The sequence below is a fragment of the Spinacia oleracea genome, chromosome 1, assembly GCF_020520425.1.
Source record: "Spinacia oleracea cultivar Varoflay chromosome 1, BTI_SOV_V1, whole genome shotgun sequence".
NCBI lineage: Eukaryota > Viridiplantae > Streptophyta > Magnoliopsida > Caryophyllales > Amaranthaceae > Spinacia > Spinacia oleracea.
The window spans coordinates 114,395,753-114,418,711 of NC_079487.1; the positions used below are offsets into that span (position 1 = coordinate 114,395,753).

At 37.4% G+C, this 22,959-nt stretch overlaps 2 protein-coding genes across 6 annotated transcripts; both read left to right on the top strand.

Moving 5' to 3' along the window:
* Window positions 1-1,416: 1,416 nt before the first annotated feature.
* Window positions 1,417-12,907, top strand: LOC110786854 (isoprenylcysteine alpha-carbonyl methylesterase ICME). 2 transcript variants are annotated; one of them, XM_021991430.2, is made up of 11 exons: window positions 1,417-1,739; window positions 2,781-2,857; window positions 3,212-3,281; window positions 3,486-3,566; window positions 5,176-5,250; window positions 5,593-5,694; window positions 5,771-5,908; window positions 11,518-11,583; window positions 11,674-11,817; window positions 11,926-12,016; window positions 12,577-12,907. In XM_021991430.2, exons 1-11 carry the CDS (start codon window positions 1,465-1,467, stop codon window positions 12,619-12,621), a joined length of 1,164 nt encoding a protein of 387 aa, XP_021847122.2. In that variant the 5' UTR covers window positions 1,417-1,464; the 3' UTR covers window positions 12,622-12,907. The 2 variants fall into 2 exon arrangements, with proteins under 2 accessions (XP_021847122.2, XP_021847121.2); XM_021991429.2 differs by having other exon boundaries at window positions 1,418-1,739; window positions 12,516-12,907.
* Window positions 12,908-17,243: 4,336 nt separating this feature from the next.
* Window positions 17,244-22,458, top strand: LOC110786855 (protein GAMETE EXPRESSED 3). Of its 4 annotated transcripts, XM_021991433.2 has the most exons (13): window positions 17,244-18,640; window positions 18,732-18,889; window positions 19,008-19,084; window positions 19,338-19,522; window positions 19,615-19,750; window positions 19,871-19,944; window positions 20,118-20,364; window positions 20,441-20,725; window positions 20,805-20,891; window positions 21,169-21,201; window positions 21,290-21,349; window positions 21,441-21,583; window positions 21,708-22,458. In XM_021991433.2, the coding sequence occupies exons 2-13, from the start codon at window positions 18,846-18,848 to the stop codon at window positions 22,272-22,274; spliced, it is 1,938 nt and encodes a 645-aa protein (XP_021847125.2). In that variant the 5' UTR covers window positions 17,244-18,640; window positions 18,732-18,845; the 3' UTR covers window positions 22,275-22,458. The 4 variants fall into 4 exon arrangements, with proteins under 4 accessions (XP_021847125.2, XP_021847123.2, XP_056696594.1 ...); XM_021991431.2 differs by having other exon boundaries at window positions 19,615-19,944; XM_056840616.1 differs by having other exon boundaries at window positions 19,615-19,944; window positions 20,441-20,626.
* The last annotated feature ends 501 nt before the right edge of the window (window positions 22,459-22,959 follow it).

Below are 22,959 nucleotides of genomic sequence, written 5' to 3' on the forward strand. Positions count from 1 at the left end.
TTAACCCAATCAACTTAAAATAATCCACATTGCCTGTCTCCCCCATTGCAATCCTCTGCTTCAATTGCTGAATTTTCGAACCCAGAGAACAAAGCCGGCCCGGAATTTCTCTATACGGAACCGCCCTCGGTTTCCACACTGGGCCCGGTGGTTTACGGTCTCTTAAAATAGAATTATAAATCAACTTCACATGTTCAAGATCATGAACAGAATCAGTAATACACCCAATGAACTCAAACAACCCGGCCCGTGATTGTAGGGCCACGGTTGAGGTCGGTTCCAATGCAAGGGCCCGGTTTAAGTCAGCAATACTCTCAGCAGTCCGGCCCGCTGATTTATAAGCAGAGGCCCGGTGAAGGTAAGACTCCGCAAGAAACGCCTGTGGGGCCGGGCGGCGACCCTCTAATATCTTGGAAAAGTGTCTAATCGCCTCCGTGAAGAGGCCGGCATCTAAAGCGGCAAGGGCGGCGGCACGGCGGCGGAGGAGGAGCACCCTCGATTTAGTTATGTATTCTCTCTTAATTGTTGCGCTACCCTCTATGTTCTCTACTCTATCTATTTTTGTTCTCCGTCCTTCGTCATCGGCTTAAACCTCCCCTTCTTCATCAAACTTCAATTCACGATTTCAATTCACTAGAAAATTTGGGTTCGATTATTTGGGGATTTGAGTTAGCAATTGATGTTTGATGAAGATGGTTTAAAGAAGGAAAAATTGTGGTTGGGTTCACCATTTTGATACCCAGGAAAAAGAGATGTGAGATTGAGAGGAGAGAGGAGGGTGAGGGGAGAAGAAAAACGATGAAGAAGAAGAAGAGGGACGAGTATTTAAGAAGGGCCAGAAACAACAGAGGAGATGAGAGGAGAGAGAAGAAATAAGATTTTTTTTTTTTTTTTTAAAAGTTAAAATGTAGAATATTGGGTGAATAAGGGCATAAACGTAAATTAACGTTAACGGAGTACTAACGGCCGTTAAATCCAAGGGCATTTGGTGCACTTTAAGTTTAAATAGGGGTATTCTATGAATTTTGAAACGCGCAGGGGTATTTGGTGCATTATTGCAAACCTCAGGGGCATTTCATGAAAAAACCGTTAGATTTTTGTATTGGTTATATACTTATATTTACAGTATTATCCGATTATCTCTATTACATCCAATATAACATATAACAAATTTTATGTTTGAAATGAATAAATCATTCACACCCATTTTGTTCTTTTGCTTTCATGATTTTGATATTTTGACATGGAAAAGAAACCACCCACTTACAAAAGAACACAAAGCTTCCACATTGGGCCCACCTCCACATGCCCCCACACTAACGGACAAACCAACCGAATACGAGAGTGTTACCGGTTTTACGAAATTAGTTGGGCCCACATACAGGCATACAGCTCAAACAAGATTCGTTCTTTCTCTTTATATCGATCGATCCACCCACTTTCTCCATTCTCTCTGCTTCAACCATGGAGAACGATACGGCGTCGTTGCAGGTGTCGGAAGAAGTTTCCTTTTTGGGCAATAATAGAACAACTACCTTAAAGGAAGAAGAGAGAGAAAGTATTGAAATGGGTACCAGCGTCGACCGGGAACCGGAAATTACCAGTCCTCGCCGGAGAATTCCCGGTCAAGGGATCCAATCTACGACCGGACAGTCGTCGTTTCGAAGGGATTTTGAGCATGCTGCTGCTGAGACTTACCTGATGTCCGGATTTGCCTTCAAACTTCTTAGCTATCTTGGGTAATTTTTTTTTAATTACTATTTAGGATTTGATGAATTGTTTGAAGTCGTTTTTGTTTAGGTTATTAGATTATGTTTTATTGATCATTTTGAATTTGTGGAGTACTATGTTGGAATGTCCGGAAAGCATAATAGTCATAAATGAAATGTCCGACAAACGGTTGTCATCCTTTTCAAAATAGTAATGGTTAGAACATTGTTAAGAGTATTATTTAGTAGAGGGTTTGTGACCATGGACTCCACAATTAGTTATAGTATGCTGGTCTACTTGTAGGATAGAATTTTCGGAAAACTCAAGAGTTGGGTAACTTTTCGAATATGTGATTGGTTTGAGGGTAGGTTGATGGGGGTACTCATGTGAAGTACATACTACATAGTAGTTTTATTTTTTGTTGTGTATTGGGACTAAGTAGACAACTGTTGTTTGTTATTTGTTAGAAGTAGTAAGGAGTAGGAAGTAAGGTTATGTGCCTATGAGTTTAATGAGTATATGTCTTCCAGTGAACTTTCTTGGTGTGAAGTGAATGAATGGAGGAAGGGTAACTCGGGTAGGATACACACACACCAGGCTATGGTTTTGGGTTGGCATATGTAATCCTTTGTACTTTGGAGAATATGGAAATGGTGTCTCCAGAGAGAAAATATGAAAGCTGTACCTAAAACTGTAAATGTAGTGAAGATAGTGTTCAAGTGAGTGACTGGCGACAAGACTTAATATGATGGGGACTCGTGAATGGTGTGGTAAAGAATGAAATTTTGAAGGGTTAAATGGTGATTCGTAATTATGAGAGCCGGAACAAGAACACAGAAGAGAGTTCTATATAAGGAAACTATCACCTCACATCTTATTCACCTTTAGCTTCTTGAGAAGCTGCCTTCTAATTGTTTGGCCGTGATAGGTTGTTTCTAGCCTTTCGGTTTCAGATTACTTTCGCGAGCTTGTATGACTTTTATGTTATTGACGTGGATGTTTGAATTGAAGTTTGAGTTAGACTTTCTTATTTGGGAGTTATTTTGGTTTCTAATCATTTGCTCATTCAGGGTAGGTTACCGCTGGATTACTGGATTACTTGCACTTCTCTGTTACGCCATGCTACTTTTACCTGGTTTCCTTCAGGGTAAGATGATTGTTATGAGTAAATGCAACAATCTGATGTTTTTAGTAAATTGAAAGTTGTTTTCAATTGTCAGGCATAGTATATATTAGGGGCATATGGACAATTCATATCAAACAATACTAACAATACACCAATTTGAGATACTAACTACTTTGTATAAGCCTAAGTATTATCAAAGTTGGAAAAAAAAAGTACCTTAACTGTCTGTGACTGTGCAGAGCTGATCAATTAGCATATACATGCTCTTTTAGCATTTACCTTCAGCTCATAGTTTTTATTCTTAACCTTGTGATTGACCATTGTTTTGTTTATTTATATAAGTGTTGCAATAAACTTCAATAAATCTTCGTGCAGTTGCCTATTATTATTACTTTTCAAGCCAAGTACATAGGAGTATCATTTATGGAGATCAACCAAGAAATAGGTATGTCTTCACTTTATATTGTTGCTATTATTGGTTTTGAGGAGTGTGCCAACAAATTTAATAATATCGTTACATGGAAATACCTTGTGCAGTATGCTCAACTAAGAAAAATGAATTAGGACTAATATGCATAATTACCATTTATCCTACTTATTTCTTACTAATATGTTACTAAATGATTGTAATTGTCACTATGCTATGCAGGTTAGACCTTTATTTGCCGATGGATCCTCATGGAAAGAAGCCGGTTGTGATATTTGTAACAGGTGGAGCCTGGATTATTGGGTGAGTTATGTGTCAAGAACTCACTTTGAGTTATTGTTATTATTAGTTTTGTTTACAGGAAAAAGACATTTCCGTAGTTTGTCTTAGTAATAACAACATTAGTTGACTGTATCAGTAAAAAGTTTAGGAGTCAAAACTGCAGAGGCACATGAAGTTTGTTCTTATTGATTGCTCTGGAGTTATTGTCTAACAAAGAACTGGATCCTTGAAAAAAAAAAGGGTTTACAAGCTCTATTATACATCTATTTTGACGAGTAGGAACATTGGGAGTTGGGACTCTGCTATAAGTTGGCTTTCTTTTATGCTCTGGTTGAACCATTCAAGCTAGTCTCCAGTTATTACTGGTTGAGGAATGTGTGTCTTCTTTCCTGACAATTCCTCCTTCTCTTTGTCAGTTTCTCCTTTTGCTGGGTTGTTTCCTTGGAATTGGGTAATTGGAACAAGGTCTAGGGCCTCAACAGCTCTACCTTGTTACTGTTATAAGCTGTTCATGATATTTTGAGACGCAACATGTTGTTGCCAACAACTTAAAATGTATCACTCTAATTATGACTACGTATGTTCTTATTCTCTGGAAATGAGAAGTTTACCCCTTTTCAATCATAGTCGTCGTGGTTCATGTATGTACGAGCATTTGTGTTGTGAGTGTTTTCAAGGATTTGGTAAGAGTAAGTAGTAGTTATGTCACGATGCATTCATGGCCATTTTGTGGAGTTATTGTCTAACAAAGAACTGGATCCTTGAAAAGAAAAATTATGTTTACAAGCTCTATTATGCTTCTACTTTTACGAGTAGGAACATGGGAGTTGGGACTCTGCTATAAGTTGGCTTTCTTTTATGCTCTGGTTGAACCGTTCAAGCTAGTCTCCAGTTATTACTCCTCCTTCTCGTTGTCAATTTCTCCTTTTTCTGGGTTGTTTCCTTGGAATTGGGGAATCGGAGCAAGGTCTAGGGCCTCAACAGCTCAACCATGTTACTCTTTTAAGCTGTTCATGATATTTTGAGACACAAAATGTTGTTGCAATAACTTAAAATGAAACTTCTAGCCTAATTATGTACTACGTATGTTCTTATTATATGGAAAAAATGAGAACTTTATGCCTTTTCAATTATAGTCATTGTGGTTCATGTATGTACGAGCATTTGTATTGTGAGTGTTTTCGAGGATTTGGTAAGAGTAAGTAGTAGTTATTTCACGATGCATTCATGGCCATTTTGTGGTGTGTGTGGTTGGAGCTAAATCTCTGATCTTTCACGTGTTTCTTTGTCTTCTGATTAGTTGTGGGACAAAGTTAGTTTTATGACGGGCTAAGGGGGCGGGGGGTTTTCTGGGGAAATTCAAAGGAACTGGTTGATCTGTAATTTACTTTTAGAAGACAGCTTGTCCTCTTTTGCTTGTACTCCTTTTCTGGAGGTGCTATAATAGTACTTTTTTCTTATAAAAAAAATTGTTGCTTTAACTTGTGAGTGCAACCCCTTGGATTTCTGACTCGAATTTCCAGCAATGTGGTGGCATTGACTAATTATAAATACATCAGTAATGTTGTCAAGATTGAACAATTTTTTCCGTTGTGTATAATTTTGTCTTTTGTTGGTCATGCTGATTTAGATACAAAGCATGGGGTTCCCTTCTTGGGCTACAATTGGCGGAGAGAGACATCATAGTGGCCTGCCTTGACTATAGGTAAGGATTATATGCATATCCATATATCTTTTGTGTGATGAAAGACACTGATTTATTCTGCCAATTTGGTATTCAATTCAGGTTGATTGAGCTGTATATATTACTAAGATAGTTCACAAAGGAGAAGTGGAAACAATAGAAAGGCCTATTTTTCGTGTGTGTGTGTGTGTGTGTGTGTGTGTGTGTGTGTGTGTGTGTGTGTGTGTGTGTGTGTGTGTGTGTGTGTGTGTGTGTGTGTGTGTGTGTGTGTTTGTTTGTTTGTGTTTCTTTTCTTCCCCCTGTGTGTAAATGTCCACGTAAAATGATTAGCGAGGCATTCTTACCACCAAACTGTTCATGCAGAAACTTTCCTCAAGGAACCGTCAGTGACATGATCAAAGATGTTTCTCAGGGTATCTCATTTGTGTGTAATAATATTGCCGCTGTTGGAGGGGATCCTGACAGGTAGTTGACTTATAACTTCAATTCAAGTTTTGCTTCTTGTCATATTGTTGATGATTTCTGCCTTATTTGGGTATAGAGTTTATCTTATTGGGCAATCAGCTGGTGCACATTTATCAACATGTGCTCTCCTGGAGCAGGCTACCAGAGAGTCACAAGGAGAGAGCTGTTTTTGGAGTGTCTCACAGATAAAAGCTTATTTTTCTTTATCTGGCGGGTATGCAATTATCTAAAATTTTCAATCTTGTCACTCTATTTCGTTGAATTCCGAAGTAATTTAATACTTCTGCACCGTTTTCTCTCGAAAGACTTACATTTGCTTATCATATACTTCCAATGTTTTGCTTCTCATCTTCCATTAACTTAGCCTTGGAACCTCCCTGTGGATTTTTTTTTTTTTTGGCAAATAAAGTTATTTTATTACCAAAAGGAGAGGGCTAGTAAAAGAACTAGCACAGTGTTAGGCACAAGCCACCAGAACACCAAAACAACAAGCACAAAGCTAAACACTAGCAAAAAAGGACACCTCTAACACAAACTCAGCATAGCAGCTTCTGACTGTCAGTGGCATTACAAGCCACCCTAAACTGGATATCATGCACTAACTCAGCAGGGCTTCTGCATTGTTGGTTAAACACCATCTCATTTCTCTGAAGCCAAATGTCATAAACACTTTCAGAGAAGAACATCAACAGCAATTTATATCTATCACCAGTTCTTTTAGTAGCTTTCAATATCCAAGCAAGTTCCTGATCAAATGGAGCATGATTTCTGTGAAACTGCAACTGTTGAAGGATCTTTCCCCACACAGCAGCAGAATATGAGCACTCAAAAAATAGGTGACCAGTAGATTCAGGCATGGTTGAGCAAAGTGGACAACTGTTAGCAGTGACAATCTTCCAAGCTAGCAGCCTATCTCTGGTGGGAAGTCTGTTCCACAGTGCAAGCCAAGTGATAAACACACTCTTAGGGGAAGCTTTATTATTACAGACCACTCTTTTCCAGGGAACTTTGTCATGAACACCAAGGAGATGTTTATACATCAATTTAATGGAGAATTTCCCTTTCTGCACAACAGCATCCCATCCACCAACATAATCAATCAGAGTGTGAGAATCCAGAATCTTCCTCAGTGACCAAGAGATTGTAGTTGGCCATTGAGTGGAAAGAGGCCTGTTTTTAATGTAATAGGTGTGAACCCATCTGCTCCACAATCTGTCTTTTTGTGAGTTAGAGCCCAAAGCAGCTTAGACACAGCAGCTTTATTCCATAACCCCATTTCCTTAAGGTTCCACCCACCAGCACTTCTAGGAAGACAAAGAGAGTGCCATGCCACCAGGGATCTTTTGGAAGGATCAGTAAGACCAGTCCAAAGGAAAATCCTACAGAAGTTCTGGATTTCCTTTAACACTTTCTTAGGTAAAATAAAGATTTGACACCAGAAAGCTTGCAAACTAAGCAAGATTGCTTGAACCAACTGAAGTCTACCAGCATAAGAGAGATGCCTAGCTGTCCAAGACTTAGCTCTAGCCACCACCTTGTCAATCAAAGTTCTGCATTGGTTATAAACCATTTTTTTAGTAGAGAGTGGAACACCAAGATACCTAAAGGGGAATTGCCCCTCTGGAATATGAACTGCATCAAGAATAACAGCTTTGGTAGCAGCAGAAACCCCACCAATGTAAATGTTACTCTTGTCCAAATTAGCTTCAAGACCTGAAGCTCTTGAAAAATTATTGAAAGCAGCAAAAAGCATCTCAACTGACAGAGTATCAGCTCTTGAGAATATAAGAAGATCATCAGCAAACATCAAGTGTGTAAGGGCCAACTTCTCACACTTAGGGTGGAAATTGAAATCTGACAAATTCTGCAGCTGTTGTAAGTGTCTTGTAAGATATTCCATACCAATAGCAAAGAGAAATGGAGACATTGGATCACCCTGTCTCAATCCCTTCTTTGCTCTGAAGGGTTGTGATGGCTTCCCATTGATCAAAATGCTATAAGAAACAGTAGAGATACAGGTGAAAACCCATCTCACAAAGCACACAGGAAACCCAAGTTCCACCATAACACTTTTCAGATAAGACCACTCAATGGAATCATAAGCTTTCTTCAAATCCACCTTTATGAGACACCTTGGAGAGATGTGAGTTCCGGTATAACCTTTGATCAGCTCAATTGCTAGGAGAATATTATCAGAGATTTGCCTGCCAGGAATAAAGCCAGATTGAGCTTCATTCACAACATCACCAATAACACTCTGCATCCTGGTTGTGAGAATCTTTGCCACTAGCTTATAGATAACAGTACAGCAAGCTATAGGCCTAAAATCCTTAACCTTAGAAGGGTTAGGAACCTTAGGGACAAGAGTAATGGAAGTACAGTTGAATTGAGGCAGCATAGTGTTAGTTCTGAAAACTTCAAGTACAGCTTTATACACATCAGCCTTAATAACATGCCAAGTTCTTTTAAAGAAAACAGCATTGAACCCATCAAGGCCAAGGGCTTTGTCATCACCAATCCCTTTAAGAGCTTGGTCAATTTCTAAAGTGGTTACCTCTCTGGGTAGCCATTGTTTAGCAGGAGTACTGAGAGTACTACCACTTCTCAAAGTAGGAATGTGAACTGCAGGCAAGGACTGAGCAGCTGACCCAAGCAATTTTTTATAAAAACCAACAATTTCACCCTGAATAGCATCAGCTTCAACCAATTTGTTTCCACAATCATCAAACAGAACTGTAATCCTGTTTTGCCTATTCCTTTCCTTGACAGAAGAGAAGAAGAAATGGTGATTAGAGTCCCCCACTTGGAGCCATTGAATTCTTGATTTTTTCCTCAAAGCAATTTCATCCACCCTAAGCCATTTCCTCAAATTATCAGTGAAAGTTCTCTCTTGTTCAAACAACTCAGGAGAAGGAGTAGTTTGAAGAGAGGTTTGAACTATCTCTAGCTGAGATCTAGCCATTTCAATTCTCTCTTTGATGCCAGCAAACTCTTCAGAATGCAGAGCTTTCAACTTGTGCTTCACAAGGTTCAAATTAGACCACAAACTAAACATAGCAGAACCTGTTTTCCCTCTGGTACCCCAACTATTCTCTATCAGAGAAGCAAACTTACTATGATCTGCAAGGTAATTCAGGAATCTAAAAGGTTTGCCTCCCTCCATTTTATCAGGTAAACAGTTCACCAAGAGTGGAGAGTGGTCAGAAATGGAAGAGTTGAGATATTGAACAGGAACACCACTAAACTTATGGATCCAACCAGCATTACCAAGCCCCCAATCAATTCTACTAGCTGTTTTCCCATCACCAGAACCTTTATGCCATGAGAAATAGTGACCCACACTTTGTAGGGGACAAAGACCAGCAGTCAAAATGAACTCATTAAAATCTTTGGTTTCAGCAATAGAAACCTGAGAGCCATTAATCCTATCAGTGTCAGACAAGAGGGAATTAAAGTCACCAGATAAGAGCCAAGGGTGAGAACCAACACTAGGGAGAATAAGCACAAGGGAGTGCCAAAGATCCTTCCTAGTTTCAATGGTATGCAAACCATAGACTGCTGTAAAGAAGAAAGAAATATCACCAGTTCTATCCCTAATCACACAGTGCAAAAACTGCTCATGAGTATGCAGAATTGACAGATCAACTTCTGATTGTTGCCAACCCAACCAGATCCTGCCTCTAGGATTCAAGCTATAATTGTTCTCCCAACTCCAGTGTCTACCAAGTTTAGAAGACAACCTAGGAAATTTAGCTATTTTTACTCTAGTTTCTAATAAAGCAATGATATTAACATTGTTAACTTGCAACAGATGCTTTACCTCAGAAGCTTTAACAGGATCATTAAAGCCTCTCACATTCCAAGTACATAAGTTAACCTTCTTCATGAGGTTCATGTGAGGTATTCTGCACAATCACACCATCACTATCCATTTCTCCAGAGATCTCCTTGAATCCCAAATCACCAGAAAGCACAGTGAAAGGATTACTAGGGCTCAAATTCCTCATCCTGCTAGGTCCCCTAGTTCTCCTTGTTACAATGTTCCAATCTTGGCCACTAGTTTGAACTACAGGTGGATCATGATGGGGAGTAAGGATCCCCCCTGTCTGTTGCTGTGGGGCTGAAACATGCTGCTGAGTTGGCTTAGCCACCCAAACCTTCTTTACAGCTGGTTTAGGAGCTACATTAGAGGGCTTGGTACAATCATGGCTTGCTGTATTGCACTTTTTACAATAGAGGGGTTTCCAATCATACACTACAGCCTGTTTGAACACAACTCCCCTAGCATCTTCAATCCAAACATGGTCTGGTAACACAGTAGTAATATCCATCTCAATCAAAACCCTGGCAAATGAAACTCTCTCCTGCTTTGTTGTACACTCATCAGCACACAAGGGAACCCCCAACAAACTACTGATCCTACTGAGAGAATCACTCCCCCAGCAATGCAAAGGCAAATTAGGAAATTTAACCCACAAGGGAATCACTTTGAGAACCTCCTCATAGAATTTGAAATCTGCTGCCCATGGCTTAATGATCACTGGCTTACCATAAAAGGTGTAAGGACCCCCTGCAACAATGCGATTCTTATCCTCAATGCACTCAAATCTAATGATAAAGTACCCTTCATCATGAAAAAACACTTGAGGAGTAGCAACTTCACTCCACACAGCAGCCATAAATCTCCTTACAGAGGCCAAAGTTGGTGATTCTCCTACAACATACATAACTAAAGAAGCTTGCCATTTATCAGCCATAGTGGCAAGCTCAGATTGCTGCAGTTGTGCTACTTTTTTCCCATCTTTAACCAAAGGTGTCACAAATTCCAGGGGAGCTCCTTTGGAAGCAAGCTTAGCCCCAGCAAATAGATTCACCCATGGTTCCTTAACAGTTCCCCCCTCCTTAGGAACCTGTGTCGAACCACTAGGAGAAGCTTGATGCTTCAATGGTTGACCAATAACACCCACATGACCAGAGTTTCGAAAAACAGAGTCCGTACTACACTGAGGAATCAAATTCCCCTCCCCAGTGAGCCCCAACGATTGATTCAAAGCAATAATGGTGTCATGAAGAGCTTTAGGAATCATACCAGCCGAGGAGTGCACTAGATTGGAGTAAACAAGTTCTTCATTCTCAGAGTTCGTCGCGCTATTTGCAGCAGCTGGGTTCGATTTTTGGCCCCCTTCTGGAACCAAAAGAGACTCATTTCTAGGGTTAGACTGAGCGGAAACATCCTCCGAAGCCATTGGTGAAGTTACAATCAAGCTAGCCTTCTTCTTCTTCGCCATTGGTGAAGGTGGCGCACGTTAGTAAACACCCTTAACGTACACCCTCTCAGCTTGGGGGAGAAGAAAGCTTGAATTGTTATGTTTCACCTCCCTGTGGATTTTGTCTGTCATATTTCATATCTATTGCAAGTTCAAAATGTGGCATGTAATCCTGTAATTTCCTCACCCTTATTTCCGATTGATTCACAATTTCACATGTAACTTGGTTTGTCGTAGTATTGTAAACGCTTTGTAAGGCAATTAATTCAGGCAAAATGTCCTATATGTCCTAATGAACGAACTGTAGTTAGACTCAAGTAAGGATACTACTGATATTTCGAACCCTATTAGTTTTCTAACAGTCAAGTAATTAGCCGGATTCGTGGTAGATTTGTAGTAGAGTATGCAGAGCATGCATGCCTTAATCTGATTGGGATTTTAAAATAGTGGTGTTAGATTTCTTTTATTGTCATCAATCCAGTTTTTGGCGGATACTATGCATGTCTTGAATATTTCTTTATCTGATAATCTCCTCCCCTCCTTAACTGTGGAATAGGTACAACTTGCCAAAATTAGTTGATCATTTTCACAACCGAGGCCTCTATCGATCCATATTCTTGAGGTATTCCCAATCATACTTCTGTATGCTCTTTTTTTTTTCCAGTTTCATCTTTGACAGCTTGATGTAATGGGGTGTTAAATGCACTTGCAGCATTATGGAAGGAGAAGATTCCCTGAAGAAGTATTCACCTGATCTTCTGGTACAGGATAAAAGCAATGCAAAGGCTGTTTCATTGTTGCCCCCGTTAATTCTTTTTCATGGAGCTAAAGACAAGTCCATCCCTTCAGTGGCAAGGTCTATACTATTTTCAAGCATTATATGATTTGGTGTTGTTTACCGTACATCAACTCTTCCAGCCAAAAGTTACACATCTCTAATATCTGTGATCTTCTTTTTGTGCAGCGAAAGTTTTGCAGATGCTCTCAGAAAAGCTGGTGGTGATGCTCAACTGGTTATTTATGAAGGGAAAACACATACTGATATGTTTGTCCAGGTTGGAACTTCCACACTCCTTTTGTTTGTCATACTTATGCACAGAGGCATTTGTTTTGATTTTATGACATTTTCCTAACCAAATTGGGGGGGCATGGCGTACATTTTCCTCCTGATCTATATCGAGTATACTGTATGTGACTGTACTTGTATGAACTCTACTATGAACAGCTTAAAGCTTCTGTGGAATCTCACTACTTCAGTGTACCTGAGTGAAATCTGGGCTAATGATGCGCTTGCATTGATAATAATCCTCTTTCCTTATCTTTAGCTAGTTTCCACTGCTTTCAAAGATCTCAATAAAGCAGAAATACAGTAATTTATTCCACAAGTCCTAAAACAGAAATCATTGAAAAAAAATCATGTTCATACACAAAAGTAGTTGTAATACTAGTAACTCATAGAGTCGTAGGTGACCTAAAAAGAAAACGGAAGCCATTGAGTTTTGTGGGTTTGAGCAACTGTGTTTTTTTGTTAACGTTACACAATTAACAATGCAGGATCCATTAAGAGGCGGTAGAGATGAGCTGTTTGAACATATGGTTTCTGTGATACATGCAGATGATCAGGAAGCTCTGGCGAGGGATGCAAATGCCCCACCAATGAGACGCCTTGTCCCTGAGATATTGGTCAAGTTAGCTAGGGAAATAAGCCCTTTTTAGACTTTCTTGTTCGTAAACTGGGGCATCGGTTTCTATAACTGATTGGTCTGCCACACCCACATTCTTTGTTACCCTAAGTATATCTTCTTCTGTATAGCATTAGGAGCTTATTGCATTCTTTGATCCATCATTATAGGTAATGTAGTTTACAATCATTTCTTAATTTTTGTAACTATATTTTGTAAAACTCTGGTGTTAATAGTTGTATTAAATCCGAGCTGTTAATACTAGGGATTATATGTTATTTACTCATTATATTCACCAAGAGTCAATTGATGAGTAGTTGGATTATCTATACTATTTATTAAAAGATGTGTATGAGAAAGTATACGTGACACATGACCCTTTGTTTAGGGTCGTTTGCTCCATGTAATTTTCATATACATAAAAGAAAAATGTCAAACATGGTTTGCGTAAGGTTTGAACTCTTGACGTTTAAACAATAGAAACCACTAATCTATTACATGTTATCGACTTATCGTTGCAGAGAGTGATGGGTAGCCCAGTTGGTTAGAGCTTTCATCCCGGTTTCAACCTTCCAAGTGATACTAGGATCGATTCACATCCCCCTTGTGGCTCATTCGCGCCCAAAGAAAAAAAAAATTATCATTGCAAAAATAATATAAGTAAATGTGAATATTTAATGTAGTAACGCGGGACATCGCCCGGACCCAAAAACTAATTTGAATTAAACGAACTACTCCCTCCTAGTTGCATCATTTTGATGAAAGAAAATCGCAGATTTCAAATTCTATTATCAAAGAAAATACAAATATTTCAATAAGACCGTCTGACACCGTCAGACCACCCACGGGTGTGTCGCGGGTCAAAAATATGGGTAATGGGTCAAAAAATTCGGATCATATAAAAAGTATATTTTCACCCCTTTTTAACCCTAATTCATTTTCTGTCTCCTCACAATCTCTCTGTTTCTCTCTCCTCCTCTGCCTCTCTCTCTCCTCAAAATCTATTTCCTCCATTTTCGCCGGCATCAACGCTACAACGAAGGTGAAGGTGCAAATCTGTCTTCGTCTCGTCAATCTCATCTCCCTCAAACTCTCCGCCTCTCCGTGAATGGCCGTTGCCGTCCGTAACTCGTCGCCGCCATTCTCCAGCTCTTCGTCGTTGTCTCAAGGTAAAACTTCCATCTCTCTCTCTTCCATTATCCTTTGTATCCTCCATCGTAGTTTTAGGTTTTTGATTTCAGTTCCTTTTTTAATGATTTTGTTGATTTTACATTTAGGTTCTTTAAATTTTGTTTTGATTTTGTTTTTGTTTAGGGTTTCGTGAAAGATTTGGTAACATCATCGACCATAGCCTTCGACGTGGCCGGCGAACGACGACCGAGGAAGCGAAAGAGCACCAAAGGAAGTAGACGAAAGAGAAGAGCCGCCTACACAACCACCTTTACCTCGTCGTGCATTTGAGAGGCAGCCACCTTGTCTGGAGGATACGGCGGTTTTCTCTATGTATTAGGACTAAAAGGACTATTAGTTTAATTTTAGTTATATTTAGTTACGAAAAGAAAGGGTTTAGTTACTTACTTTCTCAATTATTGTTTTCGTTAATGATTTGTTATGATTTGTTGTGTTTAGTTAAGAAATAAAATATTTTGAGTTATTCATTGTTTTAGTTTAAAATAATTTGGTTTTAGTTATGATTTATTTCGTTTTAGTTAAGTATATATTCGTTTTAGTTATGATTTATTTTGAGTTATAAATTCAATTCGTTAAATTTTGGAACCAATTAGTTAAGCAATGAAGTCAATTAGTTAAGCACTGAAACTAATTAATGAAACGTTGAAATTCAATTAGTTAAGCATTTTAACCAATTAGTTAAGCAATCGAACTAATTAGTTAAGCATTTGAACCAATTAGTTAAGCACTGGAATTAATTAGTTAATCAATCGAACTAATTAGTTAAGCATTGAACCAATTAGTAAAGTAATGAAACCAATTAGTTAGGCAGTAGAATTAATTAGTTAATCAATCGAACTAATTAGTTAAGCATTTGAACCAATTAGTTAAGCATTGGAATTAATTAGTTAATCAATCGAACTAATTAGTTAAGCATTTGAACTAATTAGTTAAGCAGTGGAATCAATTAATTAAGCAATGGAATGAATTAGTTAAAGCAATGTAACTAATTAAATTAGTTAAGCCTAATATTCAATTAGTTAAGCCTAAAATTCAATTAGTTAAGTCCATAATTCTTAGTTAAGTTTTGGAACCAATTAGTTAAGCAATGAAATCAATTAGTTAAGCACGGTAACTAATTAGTGAAACGTTGAAATTCAATTAGTTAAACATTTAAACCAATTAGTTAAGCAATCGAACTAATTAGTTCAGGATTTGAACCAATTAGTTAAGCATTTGAACAAATTAATTAAGCATTTGAACCAATTAGTTAAGCAATCGAACTAATTAGTTAAGCACCAAAATCAATTAGTTAATAAATGGAACAAATTATTTAAGCAATATAACCAATTAGTTAAGCATTAAAACTAATTAGTTAAGCAATGAAACCTTAAGTACTGGGATCAATTAGTTAAGCAATGAAATTAATAAGTTTACAGATATAGAGAAAGTGTTTGTTAACGTTGAAATTCAATTATTAAACTAATTAGTGAAGCGTTGAAATTCAATTAGTTAAGCATTTGAACCAATTAGTTAAGCAATGAAACCAATTAGTTAAGCACTTGAATTAATTAGTTAAGCAATCGAACTAATAAGTTAAGCATTTGAACCAATTAGTTAAGCAATGAAACCAATTAGTTAAGCACTTGAATTAATTAGTTAAGCAATCGAACTAATTAGTTAATCAATCGAACTAATTAGTTAAGCATTTAAACCAATTAGTTAAGCAATGAAACCAATTAGTTAAGCACTGGAATTAATTAGTTAATCAATCGAACTAATTAGTTAAGCATTTGAACCAATTAGTTAAGCAATGAAACCAATTAGTTAAGCACTGGATAATTAGTTAATCAATCGAACTAATTAGTTAAGCATTTGAACCAATTAGTTAAGCATTTGAACCAATTAGTTAAGCAATGAAACCAATTAGTTAAACACTGGGATTAATTAGTTAATCAATCAAACTAATTAGTTAAGCATTTGAACCAATTAGTTAAGCAATGAAACCAATTAGTTAAGCACTTGAATTAATTAGTTAATCAATCGAACTAATTAGTTAAGCATTTAAACTAATTAGTTAAGCAATGAAACCAATTAGTTAAGCACTGGAATTAATTAAGCACTGGAATTAATTAGTTAATCAATCGAACTAATTAGTTAAGCATTTGAACCAAAGCATTTGAACCAATTAGTTAAGCAATGAAACCAATTAGTTAAGCACTTTAATTAATTATTTAGCAATCGAACTAATTAGTTAAGCAATGAAACAAATTAGTTAATCAATCGAACTAATTAGTTAAGCATTTGAACCAATTAGTTAAGCAATGAAACCAATTAGTTAAGCACTGGATAATTAGTTAATCAATCGAACTAATTAGTTAAGCATTTGAACCAATTAGTTAAGCATTTGAACCAATTAGTTAAGCAATGAAATCAATTAGTTAAACACTGGGATTAATTAGTTAATCAATCAAACTAATTAGTTAAGCATTTGAACCAATTAGTTAAGCAATGAAACTAATTAGTTAAGTACTTGAATTAATTAGTTAATCAATCGAACTAATTAGTTAAGCATTTAAACTAATTAGTTAAGTAATGAAACCAATTAGTTAAGCACTGGAATTAATTAAGCACTGGAATTAATTAGTTAATCAATCGAACTAATTAGTGAAGCATTTGAACCAATTAGTTAAGCAATGAAACCAATTAGTTAAGCACTGGAATTAATTAGTTAATCAATCGAACTAATTAGTTAAGCATTTGAACCAATTAGTTAAGCAATGAAACCAATTAGTTAAGCACTTTAATTAATTAGTTAAGCAATCGAACTAATTAGTTAAGCAATGAAACAAATTAGTTAATCAATCGAACTAATTAGTTAAGCATTTGAACCAATTAGTTAAGCAATGAAACCAATTAGTTAAGCACTTGAATTAATTAGTTAAGCAATCGAACTAATTAGTTAAGCATTTGAACCAATTAGTTAAGCAATAAAACCAATTAGTTAAGCACTGGAATTAATTAGTTAATCAATCGAACTAATTAGTTAAGCATTTGAACTAATTAGTTAAGTAATGAAACCAATTAGTTAAGCACTGGAATTAATTAGTTTTAGTTACGTGTTTCTGGGTACTAGTTTACAGATTAAATTACGAAAGTAGTTGTTAAGCCTGAAATTCAATTAGTTAAGTAATTGAACCAATTAGTTAAACAACAAAACGAAATAGTTAAAGCAATGGAATCAATTAATTCAATTAATTAAGTCTGAAATTCAATTAGTTAGTTAATAGAACGAATTAGTTAAGAAATAGAACCAATTAGTTAAACATTAGAATCAATTAGTTAAGAAATGACTTATTTTTAACTAAAACGAACTTCTTTCTAACTAAAACATCACAAATTTTACCCAACTAAAACAAAACAAAATAACTTTCTATAGCATTTAAATGGAAATTAAACAGCCACAATTAGTGTAATTGAACTCAAAACAACACTCTTAACAATTCCACAAAGTCAACTAGTGTAATTGTAATTGAACAGCCACAATTCCACATATCAATCCCTTAGTGTAATTGAACTCAAAACAACACTCTTAACCATTAATCGCTAAAATATGAGCACTATTCAAAGTCAACTAGTCACCAAATCAACTGCAAATTCGTTATCCTTCTCAACAACATGTGCTAAATGAGTAACATCACCAACGTGGTCTTGGGTTGTTCATCACCAACCCTACCTTCATCGCAGTTCCTACTGCCGCAAATCAGCCAAAAACAACAAAACCTAATAACCTCAGGGACATTAGCGGTGGACTACGAAGGAGCCAGCCGGAATCTCTTTCTTAAATTCAGAGAGAACGCTGACGAGTTTGAGATCGCCGTACACCGCCGCCGCTCCTCCGCCGTCGCTCCTCCATCATCTGATTTTCTTTGGGGTTTTGAGCAGAGGAACGAGGAGGAGCTCCTCGGAATCTTCTGATGGTGGTGGTCGTCTCCGACGAGAGAGAGGAGCGCAGAGAGGAGAGATGGAAAGGAGAGAGAGAGGAGCGCATAGAGGAGAGAGAGCGAGAGAGCAGGAGAGAGAGAGAGATAGGAGCGCAGAGATAATGAAGGAGGAGGAGAGAGAAATGAAATTTCCTATCTGTAAGCGCGTGAAAGAACCTGCGCGTGGGCAAATAGGCTGACGTCATCATGGTCTGACGCGCGCGTGCGTCAGGCCATGTGATACAAAAGCAGCTGCAAAGAAAATCATAAAAAGTTGATATACAAATAAATACTTCGTACAAATAACTACAGTATCTGGGCACTCTTCTCAAATCAGTGACTATGCAAAAGTTTTTTTTATTTATGGAATGCCATAATTATTGCCATTGAGTTTATCTTTTTAGGGGAAAAATTGCCGTTTATTATCTACAACTAACAAAGTAAACTGCAAATAAAATATCTGAACAGCCAAACCCCTCATTCAATAATTAACTGTTTTATTCATCCTTTCCATTTCCTGATTTTCCCTCTACTTCCTTTACTTGTTTCATTTAATCTTGCGTTTTGAATTTTCTGAATTTCTCAGTTTCTAATCTTCTCCACACAAAATTTGCATGTCTTAATTTTGTGCTAATCATATGATTAAATGCTGTAAACTTTAGTGCGACTATTATTATTATTATTGAACAGTCAAAATAACTGTTATTTTTCTGGAACTACCAAACAATCGCAACCTACTTCTTCTTCAACAAAGAGAGAACAGAGAAGACAAGAGAAGAGAAAACAAAGAGAGAACAGAGAAGAGAAGAGATGATGTTTTATTGAATTTGTTTGGGCCATTGGAGTATGTACATTCCTTCTTCTTCTTTTTCATTTAAATCTTTCATCTTTAATTTAATTTAATTATGTTGTGATTCATATACATTCAATGTCAGTTTTCACCGTTTCCAAATTCAAGCCTTGCACCCCTTGATTTGGCTGTTCAGATGTTATTCATTCCTTAAGATTCACGGAGCACTATACACGGATGAGCGCGATTATCTTAAGCCATGGATGAGCCCTACAAAGGATCAAAATTCATCTTTTCTTCTTGGTGAGTTCATGTACCACACAGAGGATGAGTAGCTATCTTCCTTGCTTTTGAAGTTTTGATTTTGCTTTGGTATTATTCCAGAATTTCATCTTATTCTTTGATGATTTTCTTCGTCCAGGGTCGTCTGCTATCAGATTACTAGACTTCTTGCACTTACATGTTATGCTTTGCTACTTCTACCTGTTTTAATTCAAGGTATGATGATTCTTGGTACACCCTCCTTCCCATGTTATTATCACGTTGGTAGTGTAATTTGAACTAGTAACATGACAACTAAATCCAGACGAAGGTAGCATTAAATTGTTAGCATATGGCAAGTGTTCTTCAACAATTGGGTAGTTGAATCTATATTTGTCCAAAATGGACCTTAGTTTTCCTCTTTTGTAATTAATAATTAATGGATTTGCTAAGAATATTCTGAGGAATGTGCATTGTGTATTTGTTCAAGCTGAACCATGGAGAAGGTCTACTTCTAGGCTTGGGAAACCACTGACTGTAGATGATGGAATGATATATTCTTGTTCTGGGAAATTCTTGTATGTTTTTACGAGTAATGGGTCCATTGCTTCGAATATACACCTCAATTATACATGCAATGGTAGCATCACCCCAGTTTATGGGGGTAAAGGGAAGGTAACTTCTTTTTTAATCTTTTGAGTAATGTGGATTATGCAATGATTTCAACAATTCAGTTGCAATAACTCGAAACTGGCAATTGGCTGCAGGTGTATATCATTGCAGAAAATAAAGTGCTAAGGATCAATTCTTTGAGTGTTGTAGCTTCTGATCCTGCTGTTGAGCTTTTATTTGGTAATGAAACGACAGGGGGAACTTCAGACGAAATCCTTGGACTTTCTGCAAGTATGTTAACATCTTCTGTCTATGTAAACATTAAAAATAAAGGATTCTTTGCATATTCTTTGAGGGGTAGACTGCGTTGGAGTGCTTTACCGGTGCTTAACCAATTCGGGTATTCTCAAGGTTGCAACAAAAATGTTACAGATTGTTACTTCACTTCTTCTCCCGTTTTTGATAGTTGTGAGAGCAGTGTATATGTAAGTAATTCTCTTGTTCTACTCCATTTCACATAGTTACAGTAATATCATTGACAAGTTATTGTGACTCGAGTTTTGGACTTCAATTTGGTCATGGATTGAATTATGGGATGGATTATCAGCTTCTATGCTTGCTAAGTTGATATAGTATGCTTTTTTTTTTTGGTGTGCAGATTTCAAATAGTGAGGGAGAACTCTATTCTATATCAGCTCGCCGTCCTCATTTTAAATGGATTCAGGATTTGAGTTTATTTGACAAAGTATTCACTGCAACTCCAGGAAACAATGGCTTCCTGTATGTCACAGTTCCTGCCAAGGCCATTTTACTTGGCTTAGATGCTTTTACAGGTGATGTTTTGTGGGAGGTTAACATTGGACCATTAAGTTATGCAGAGCAGTCACCTGTTGTCGATTCCAATGGTAATGCTTTTCTACTGAATGATGAATGAACAAGCAACTGATCATTAGTATTAATGTTCCACTAACAACATTGCAGGGTGGGTATCTATTGGTTCGCTTGATGGATTCCTGTACTCAATCTCACCAGCTGGGATCCTAAAGAAGTTTGCAAAGGCATCTCCATTAAACTCTGTGATTCAAGTCAGTCCAGTTCTTGATTGCTCCGGCTATGCAGTTTACATTTCTCAGACAGAAATGGAAGGGAAAAGCAGCCGTGTAATCGGTAATTACACTTTTGTCTCTGCAATGAAACCCAAGAGTGTTGTTTTTTCATTGTTGGTTCCTGCCACTGAAACTTTCTACTGGTCTGAGACATATCCTGGTAAGTTGGTCTAGTGTAGAATTCGCAGTCTGGATTTTTCTGTATCTTTCCAACTAAAATTGCTGAGTGGTTGTATTAGGTGAATTTGTATCAAACCTATCTCAAAGTGACCTACAAAAGTTCAATGTAGACGAGGAGATTGTCCTCACTTTTATCGCTGCAGCAAGTAAGGCTCTTCAATTCACTCTTTTACTTAATGGCCTGAAACTGATATGTGTATAGCCCTTTCCAATCGCCTGATTCTTTATAGCTCAAATTTTGTGAATTTTAATGTTAAATACTTCCTCATTGCTCATAACCTCTTTGATCTTTACGCGTAAGTAATCTAAGGCTAAAGTGGCGCCTGATTCTTCTGCTGAAAATCTATTAATAATTTCCATCGTGTATCACTTCCTACTAGAATGGTCCGACTGACAGATTTGCAATATTAAAATGTGATGCAGAGATTGGAAACCCACTTCCATGCAGAAGCAACAGTAAATCATCTCTGACACTTAATTCTTTTAAGCCTATGAATTTCATACATCTAGCATACTAAGTAGTAGTTCATGTTTGTGGTTGCAGATCTGAAACTTGCATTTAGTTGTTCCGAGTTGAGGCCTAAGAGCATCAGTGTTTATACCGGTACATGAGCTGTATTTTCGTTCTGTTTAGATCGACTGCAAACTGATTACAGTTTACGACTAGTTGAGATACTAATTCTCTCTTTGTCTAGGAAACGAAAGAGCCATACTTTTATTCTTGCTGTTTGAAACTATTATCTTGGTTGTCTTGGCAATTATTGTACGATTCTGCTGGATATTTTGGGGTAAGCAGAAGCTTCGAAATCAAGATCTTGGAAAGTTCCTCGACAAAAGAGTAAGCCTAGTATTAGTACTATGCTAAATTCTGTAAGAATTTCCATTAGCCACTCCAGAACTACTTGATTAAATCCAGGAATAATGAATATGCAGTGACTTTTGACATGTTTTATTTTCTTCAGCAATCACTGCGGCTTAAAAAGAAAGAGTATGATAACACGATTTCAGAGCTAGAGAAGAAGGCAGCAAAGGAGGCAACAAGCAGCAACGTTTTGGAAAATTTAAGCAATTTAGTACGCGAAAGAGAAGGCATAGAGAGGAAGCTTTCCACAACTTACAGTTTAGGAAAAGACGGCATCAGTTCATTATCAAAACCTGTACTTCCAATATTTGATAAGAAAACAAGGAGCTATTCTTTTCGAGGTTCAAAGAGCGAGAGTGTCACTATTTTTCACACACACAGCACTACTTCAGACGATGAAAGTGGGCCAGAAACAAACTCTGAGCAAGATTTTGATTTTCCTAAGGAAATAGAGTTGGTTGCTAATGATGAAAAGGGAAAAGGGAAGGCGATAGAAGAAACTGAAATAAGTTCTAGTGAAGATAATAATGAATGGGAAGCCTCTTATGATAGTTCCTCAGGAATAAGTCCGGGCTTTCATGACTCTTTTCATGATGTAAACATGCTACCGAGTAGGGGTGGAAAGACATGGTTGTTCAGGAGAAGGTCTTTATCCTCAACTACTTAAACATCATTTATGTGTTTGTAGTAGTTTAACCATTTTATTAATGGTATTTTAGTACGTGAGAGAGCCACAAAGTGCAATGATGTAGACAATATTTTATTTTACTTTTTTAGTACCAGTAATAGACTTGCTATTGTAATTATAAGCTTCAAAGATTGATCGATCATTCGATCATTGGATTTTGATACTGGCTCTTGGTTTTATGGAAAAAAGTAGGGTTTAGACTTGGAGCTTTAGGATACCACGCCACACACCTCATCTAGGAATCGAAAGCGAAAAAACCTATACTGGTTTGTTAATGTGGTGGAAGTCAAGCTTGTTGCGGTTCCCCAACTCATACCGGAGGTTGGCCCAGACATTTGCGAGGTCACCGACGGTCGGGGGCTTCTCAACCGACTGCTCTTCCTTGATCAAGAGAGTACAGTTTGATGTGTGCACTAGAGTGCAACAGCTGATTGGCAGGAAGTGGACGAGGCTGATAGGTCTTGGTTTGATCAACTGATGTCTATGATGCATATTGTTCTGTCATGGGCTTATTCCGAGACTGTTGGGAGCCAAAAACTGGCGGAATGCTCTCGAAACCAATTCACTTGGGTGATACAGAGAAGAGTGGCTTCTTTCTTCCAACGTCCAACGGAGGTCACTTCGCTCGCCTAAGAAGGAGCTGTGGGACTTTTTGGATCAATTG

What these genes read in the sequence shown, in the direction of transcription:
- LOC110786855 (XM_021991431.2), top strand. Translation starts at nt 18,846, where the DNA reads ATGGATGAGCCCTACAAAGGATCAAAATTCATCTTTTCTTCTTG. An exon ending in ACCTGTTGTCGATTCCAATG is followed by an intron (nt 20,365 to 20,440) that starts GTAATGCTTTTC and finishes ACAACATTGCAG; the next exon opens with GGTGGGTATCTATTGGTTCG. An exon ending in CTGGTCTGAGACATATCCTG is followed by an intron (nt 20,726 to 20,804) that starts GTAAGTTGGTCT and finishes TGGTTGTATTAG; the next exon opens with GTGAATTTGTATCAAACCTA.
- LOC110786854 (XM_021991429.2), top strand. Translation starts at nt 1,465, where the DNA reads ATGGAGAACGATACGGCGTCGTTGCAGGTGTCGGAAGAAGTTTCCTTT. An exon ending in GGAGATCAACCAAGAAATAG is followed by an intron (nt 3,282 to 3,485) that starts GTATGTCTTCAC and finishes TATGCTATGCAG; the next exon opens with GTTAGACCTTTATTTGCCGA. An exon ending in GTGGCCTGCCTTGACTATAG is followed by an intron (nt 5,251 to 5,592) that starts GTAAGGATTATA and finishes CTGTTCATGCAG; the next exon opens with AAACTTTCCTCAAGGAACCG.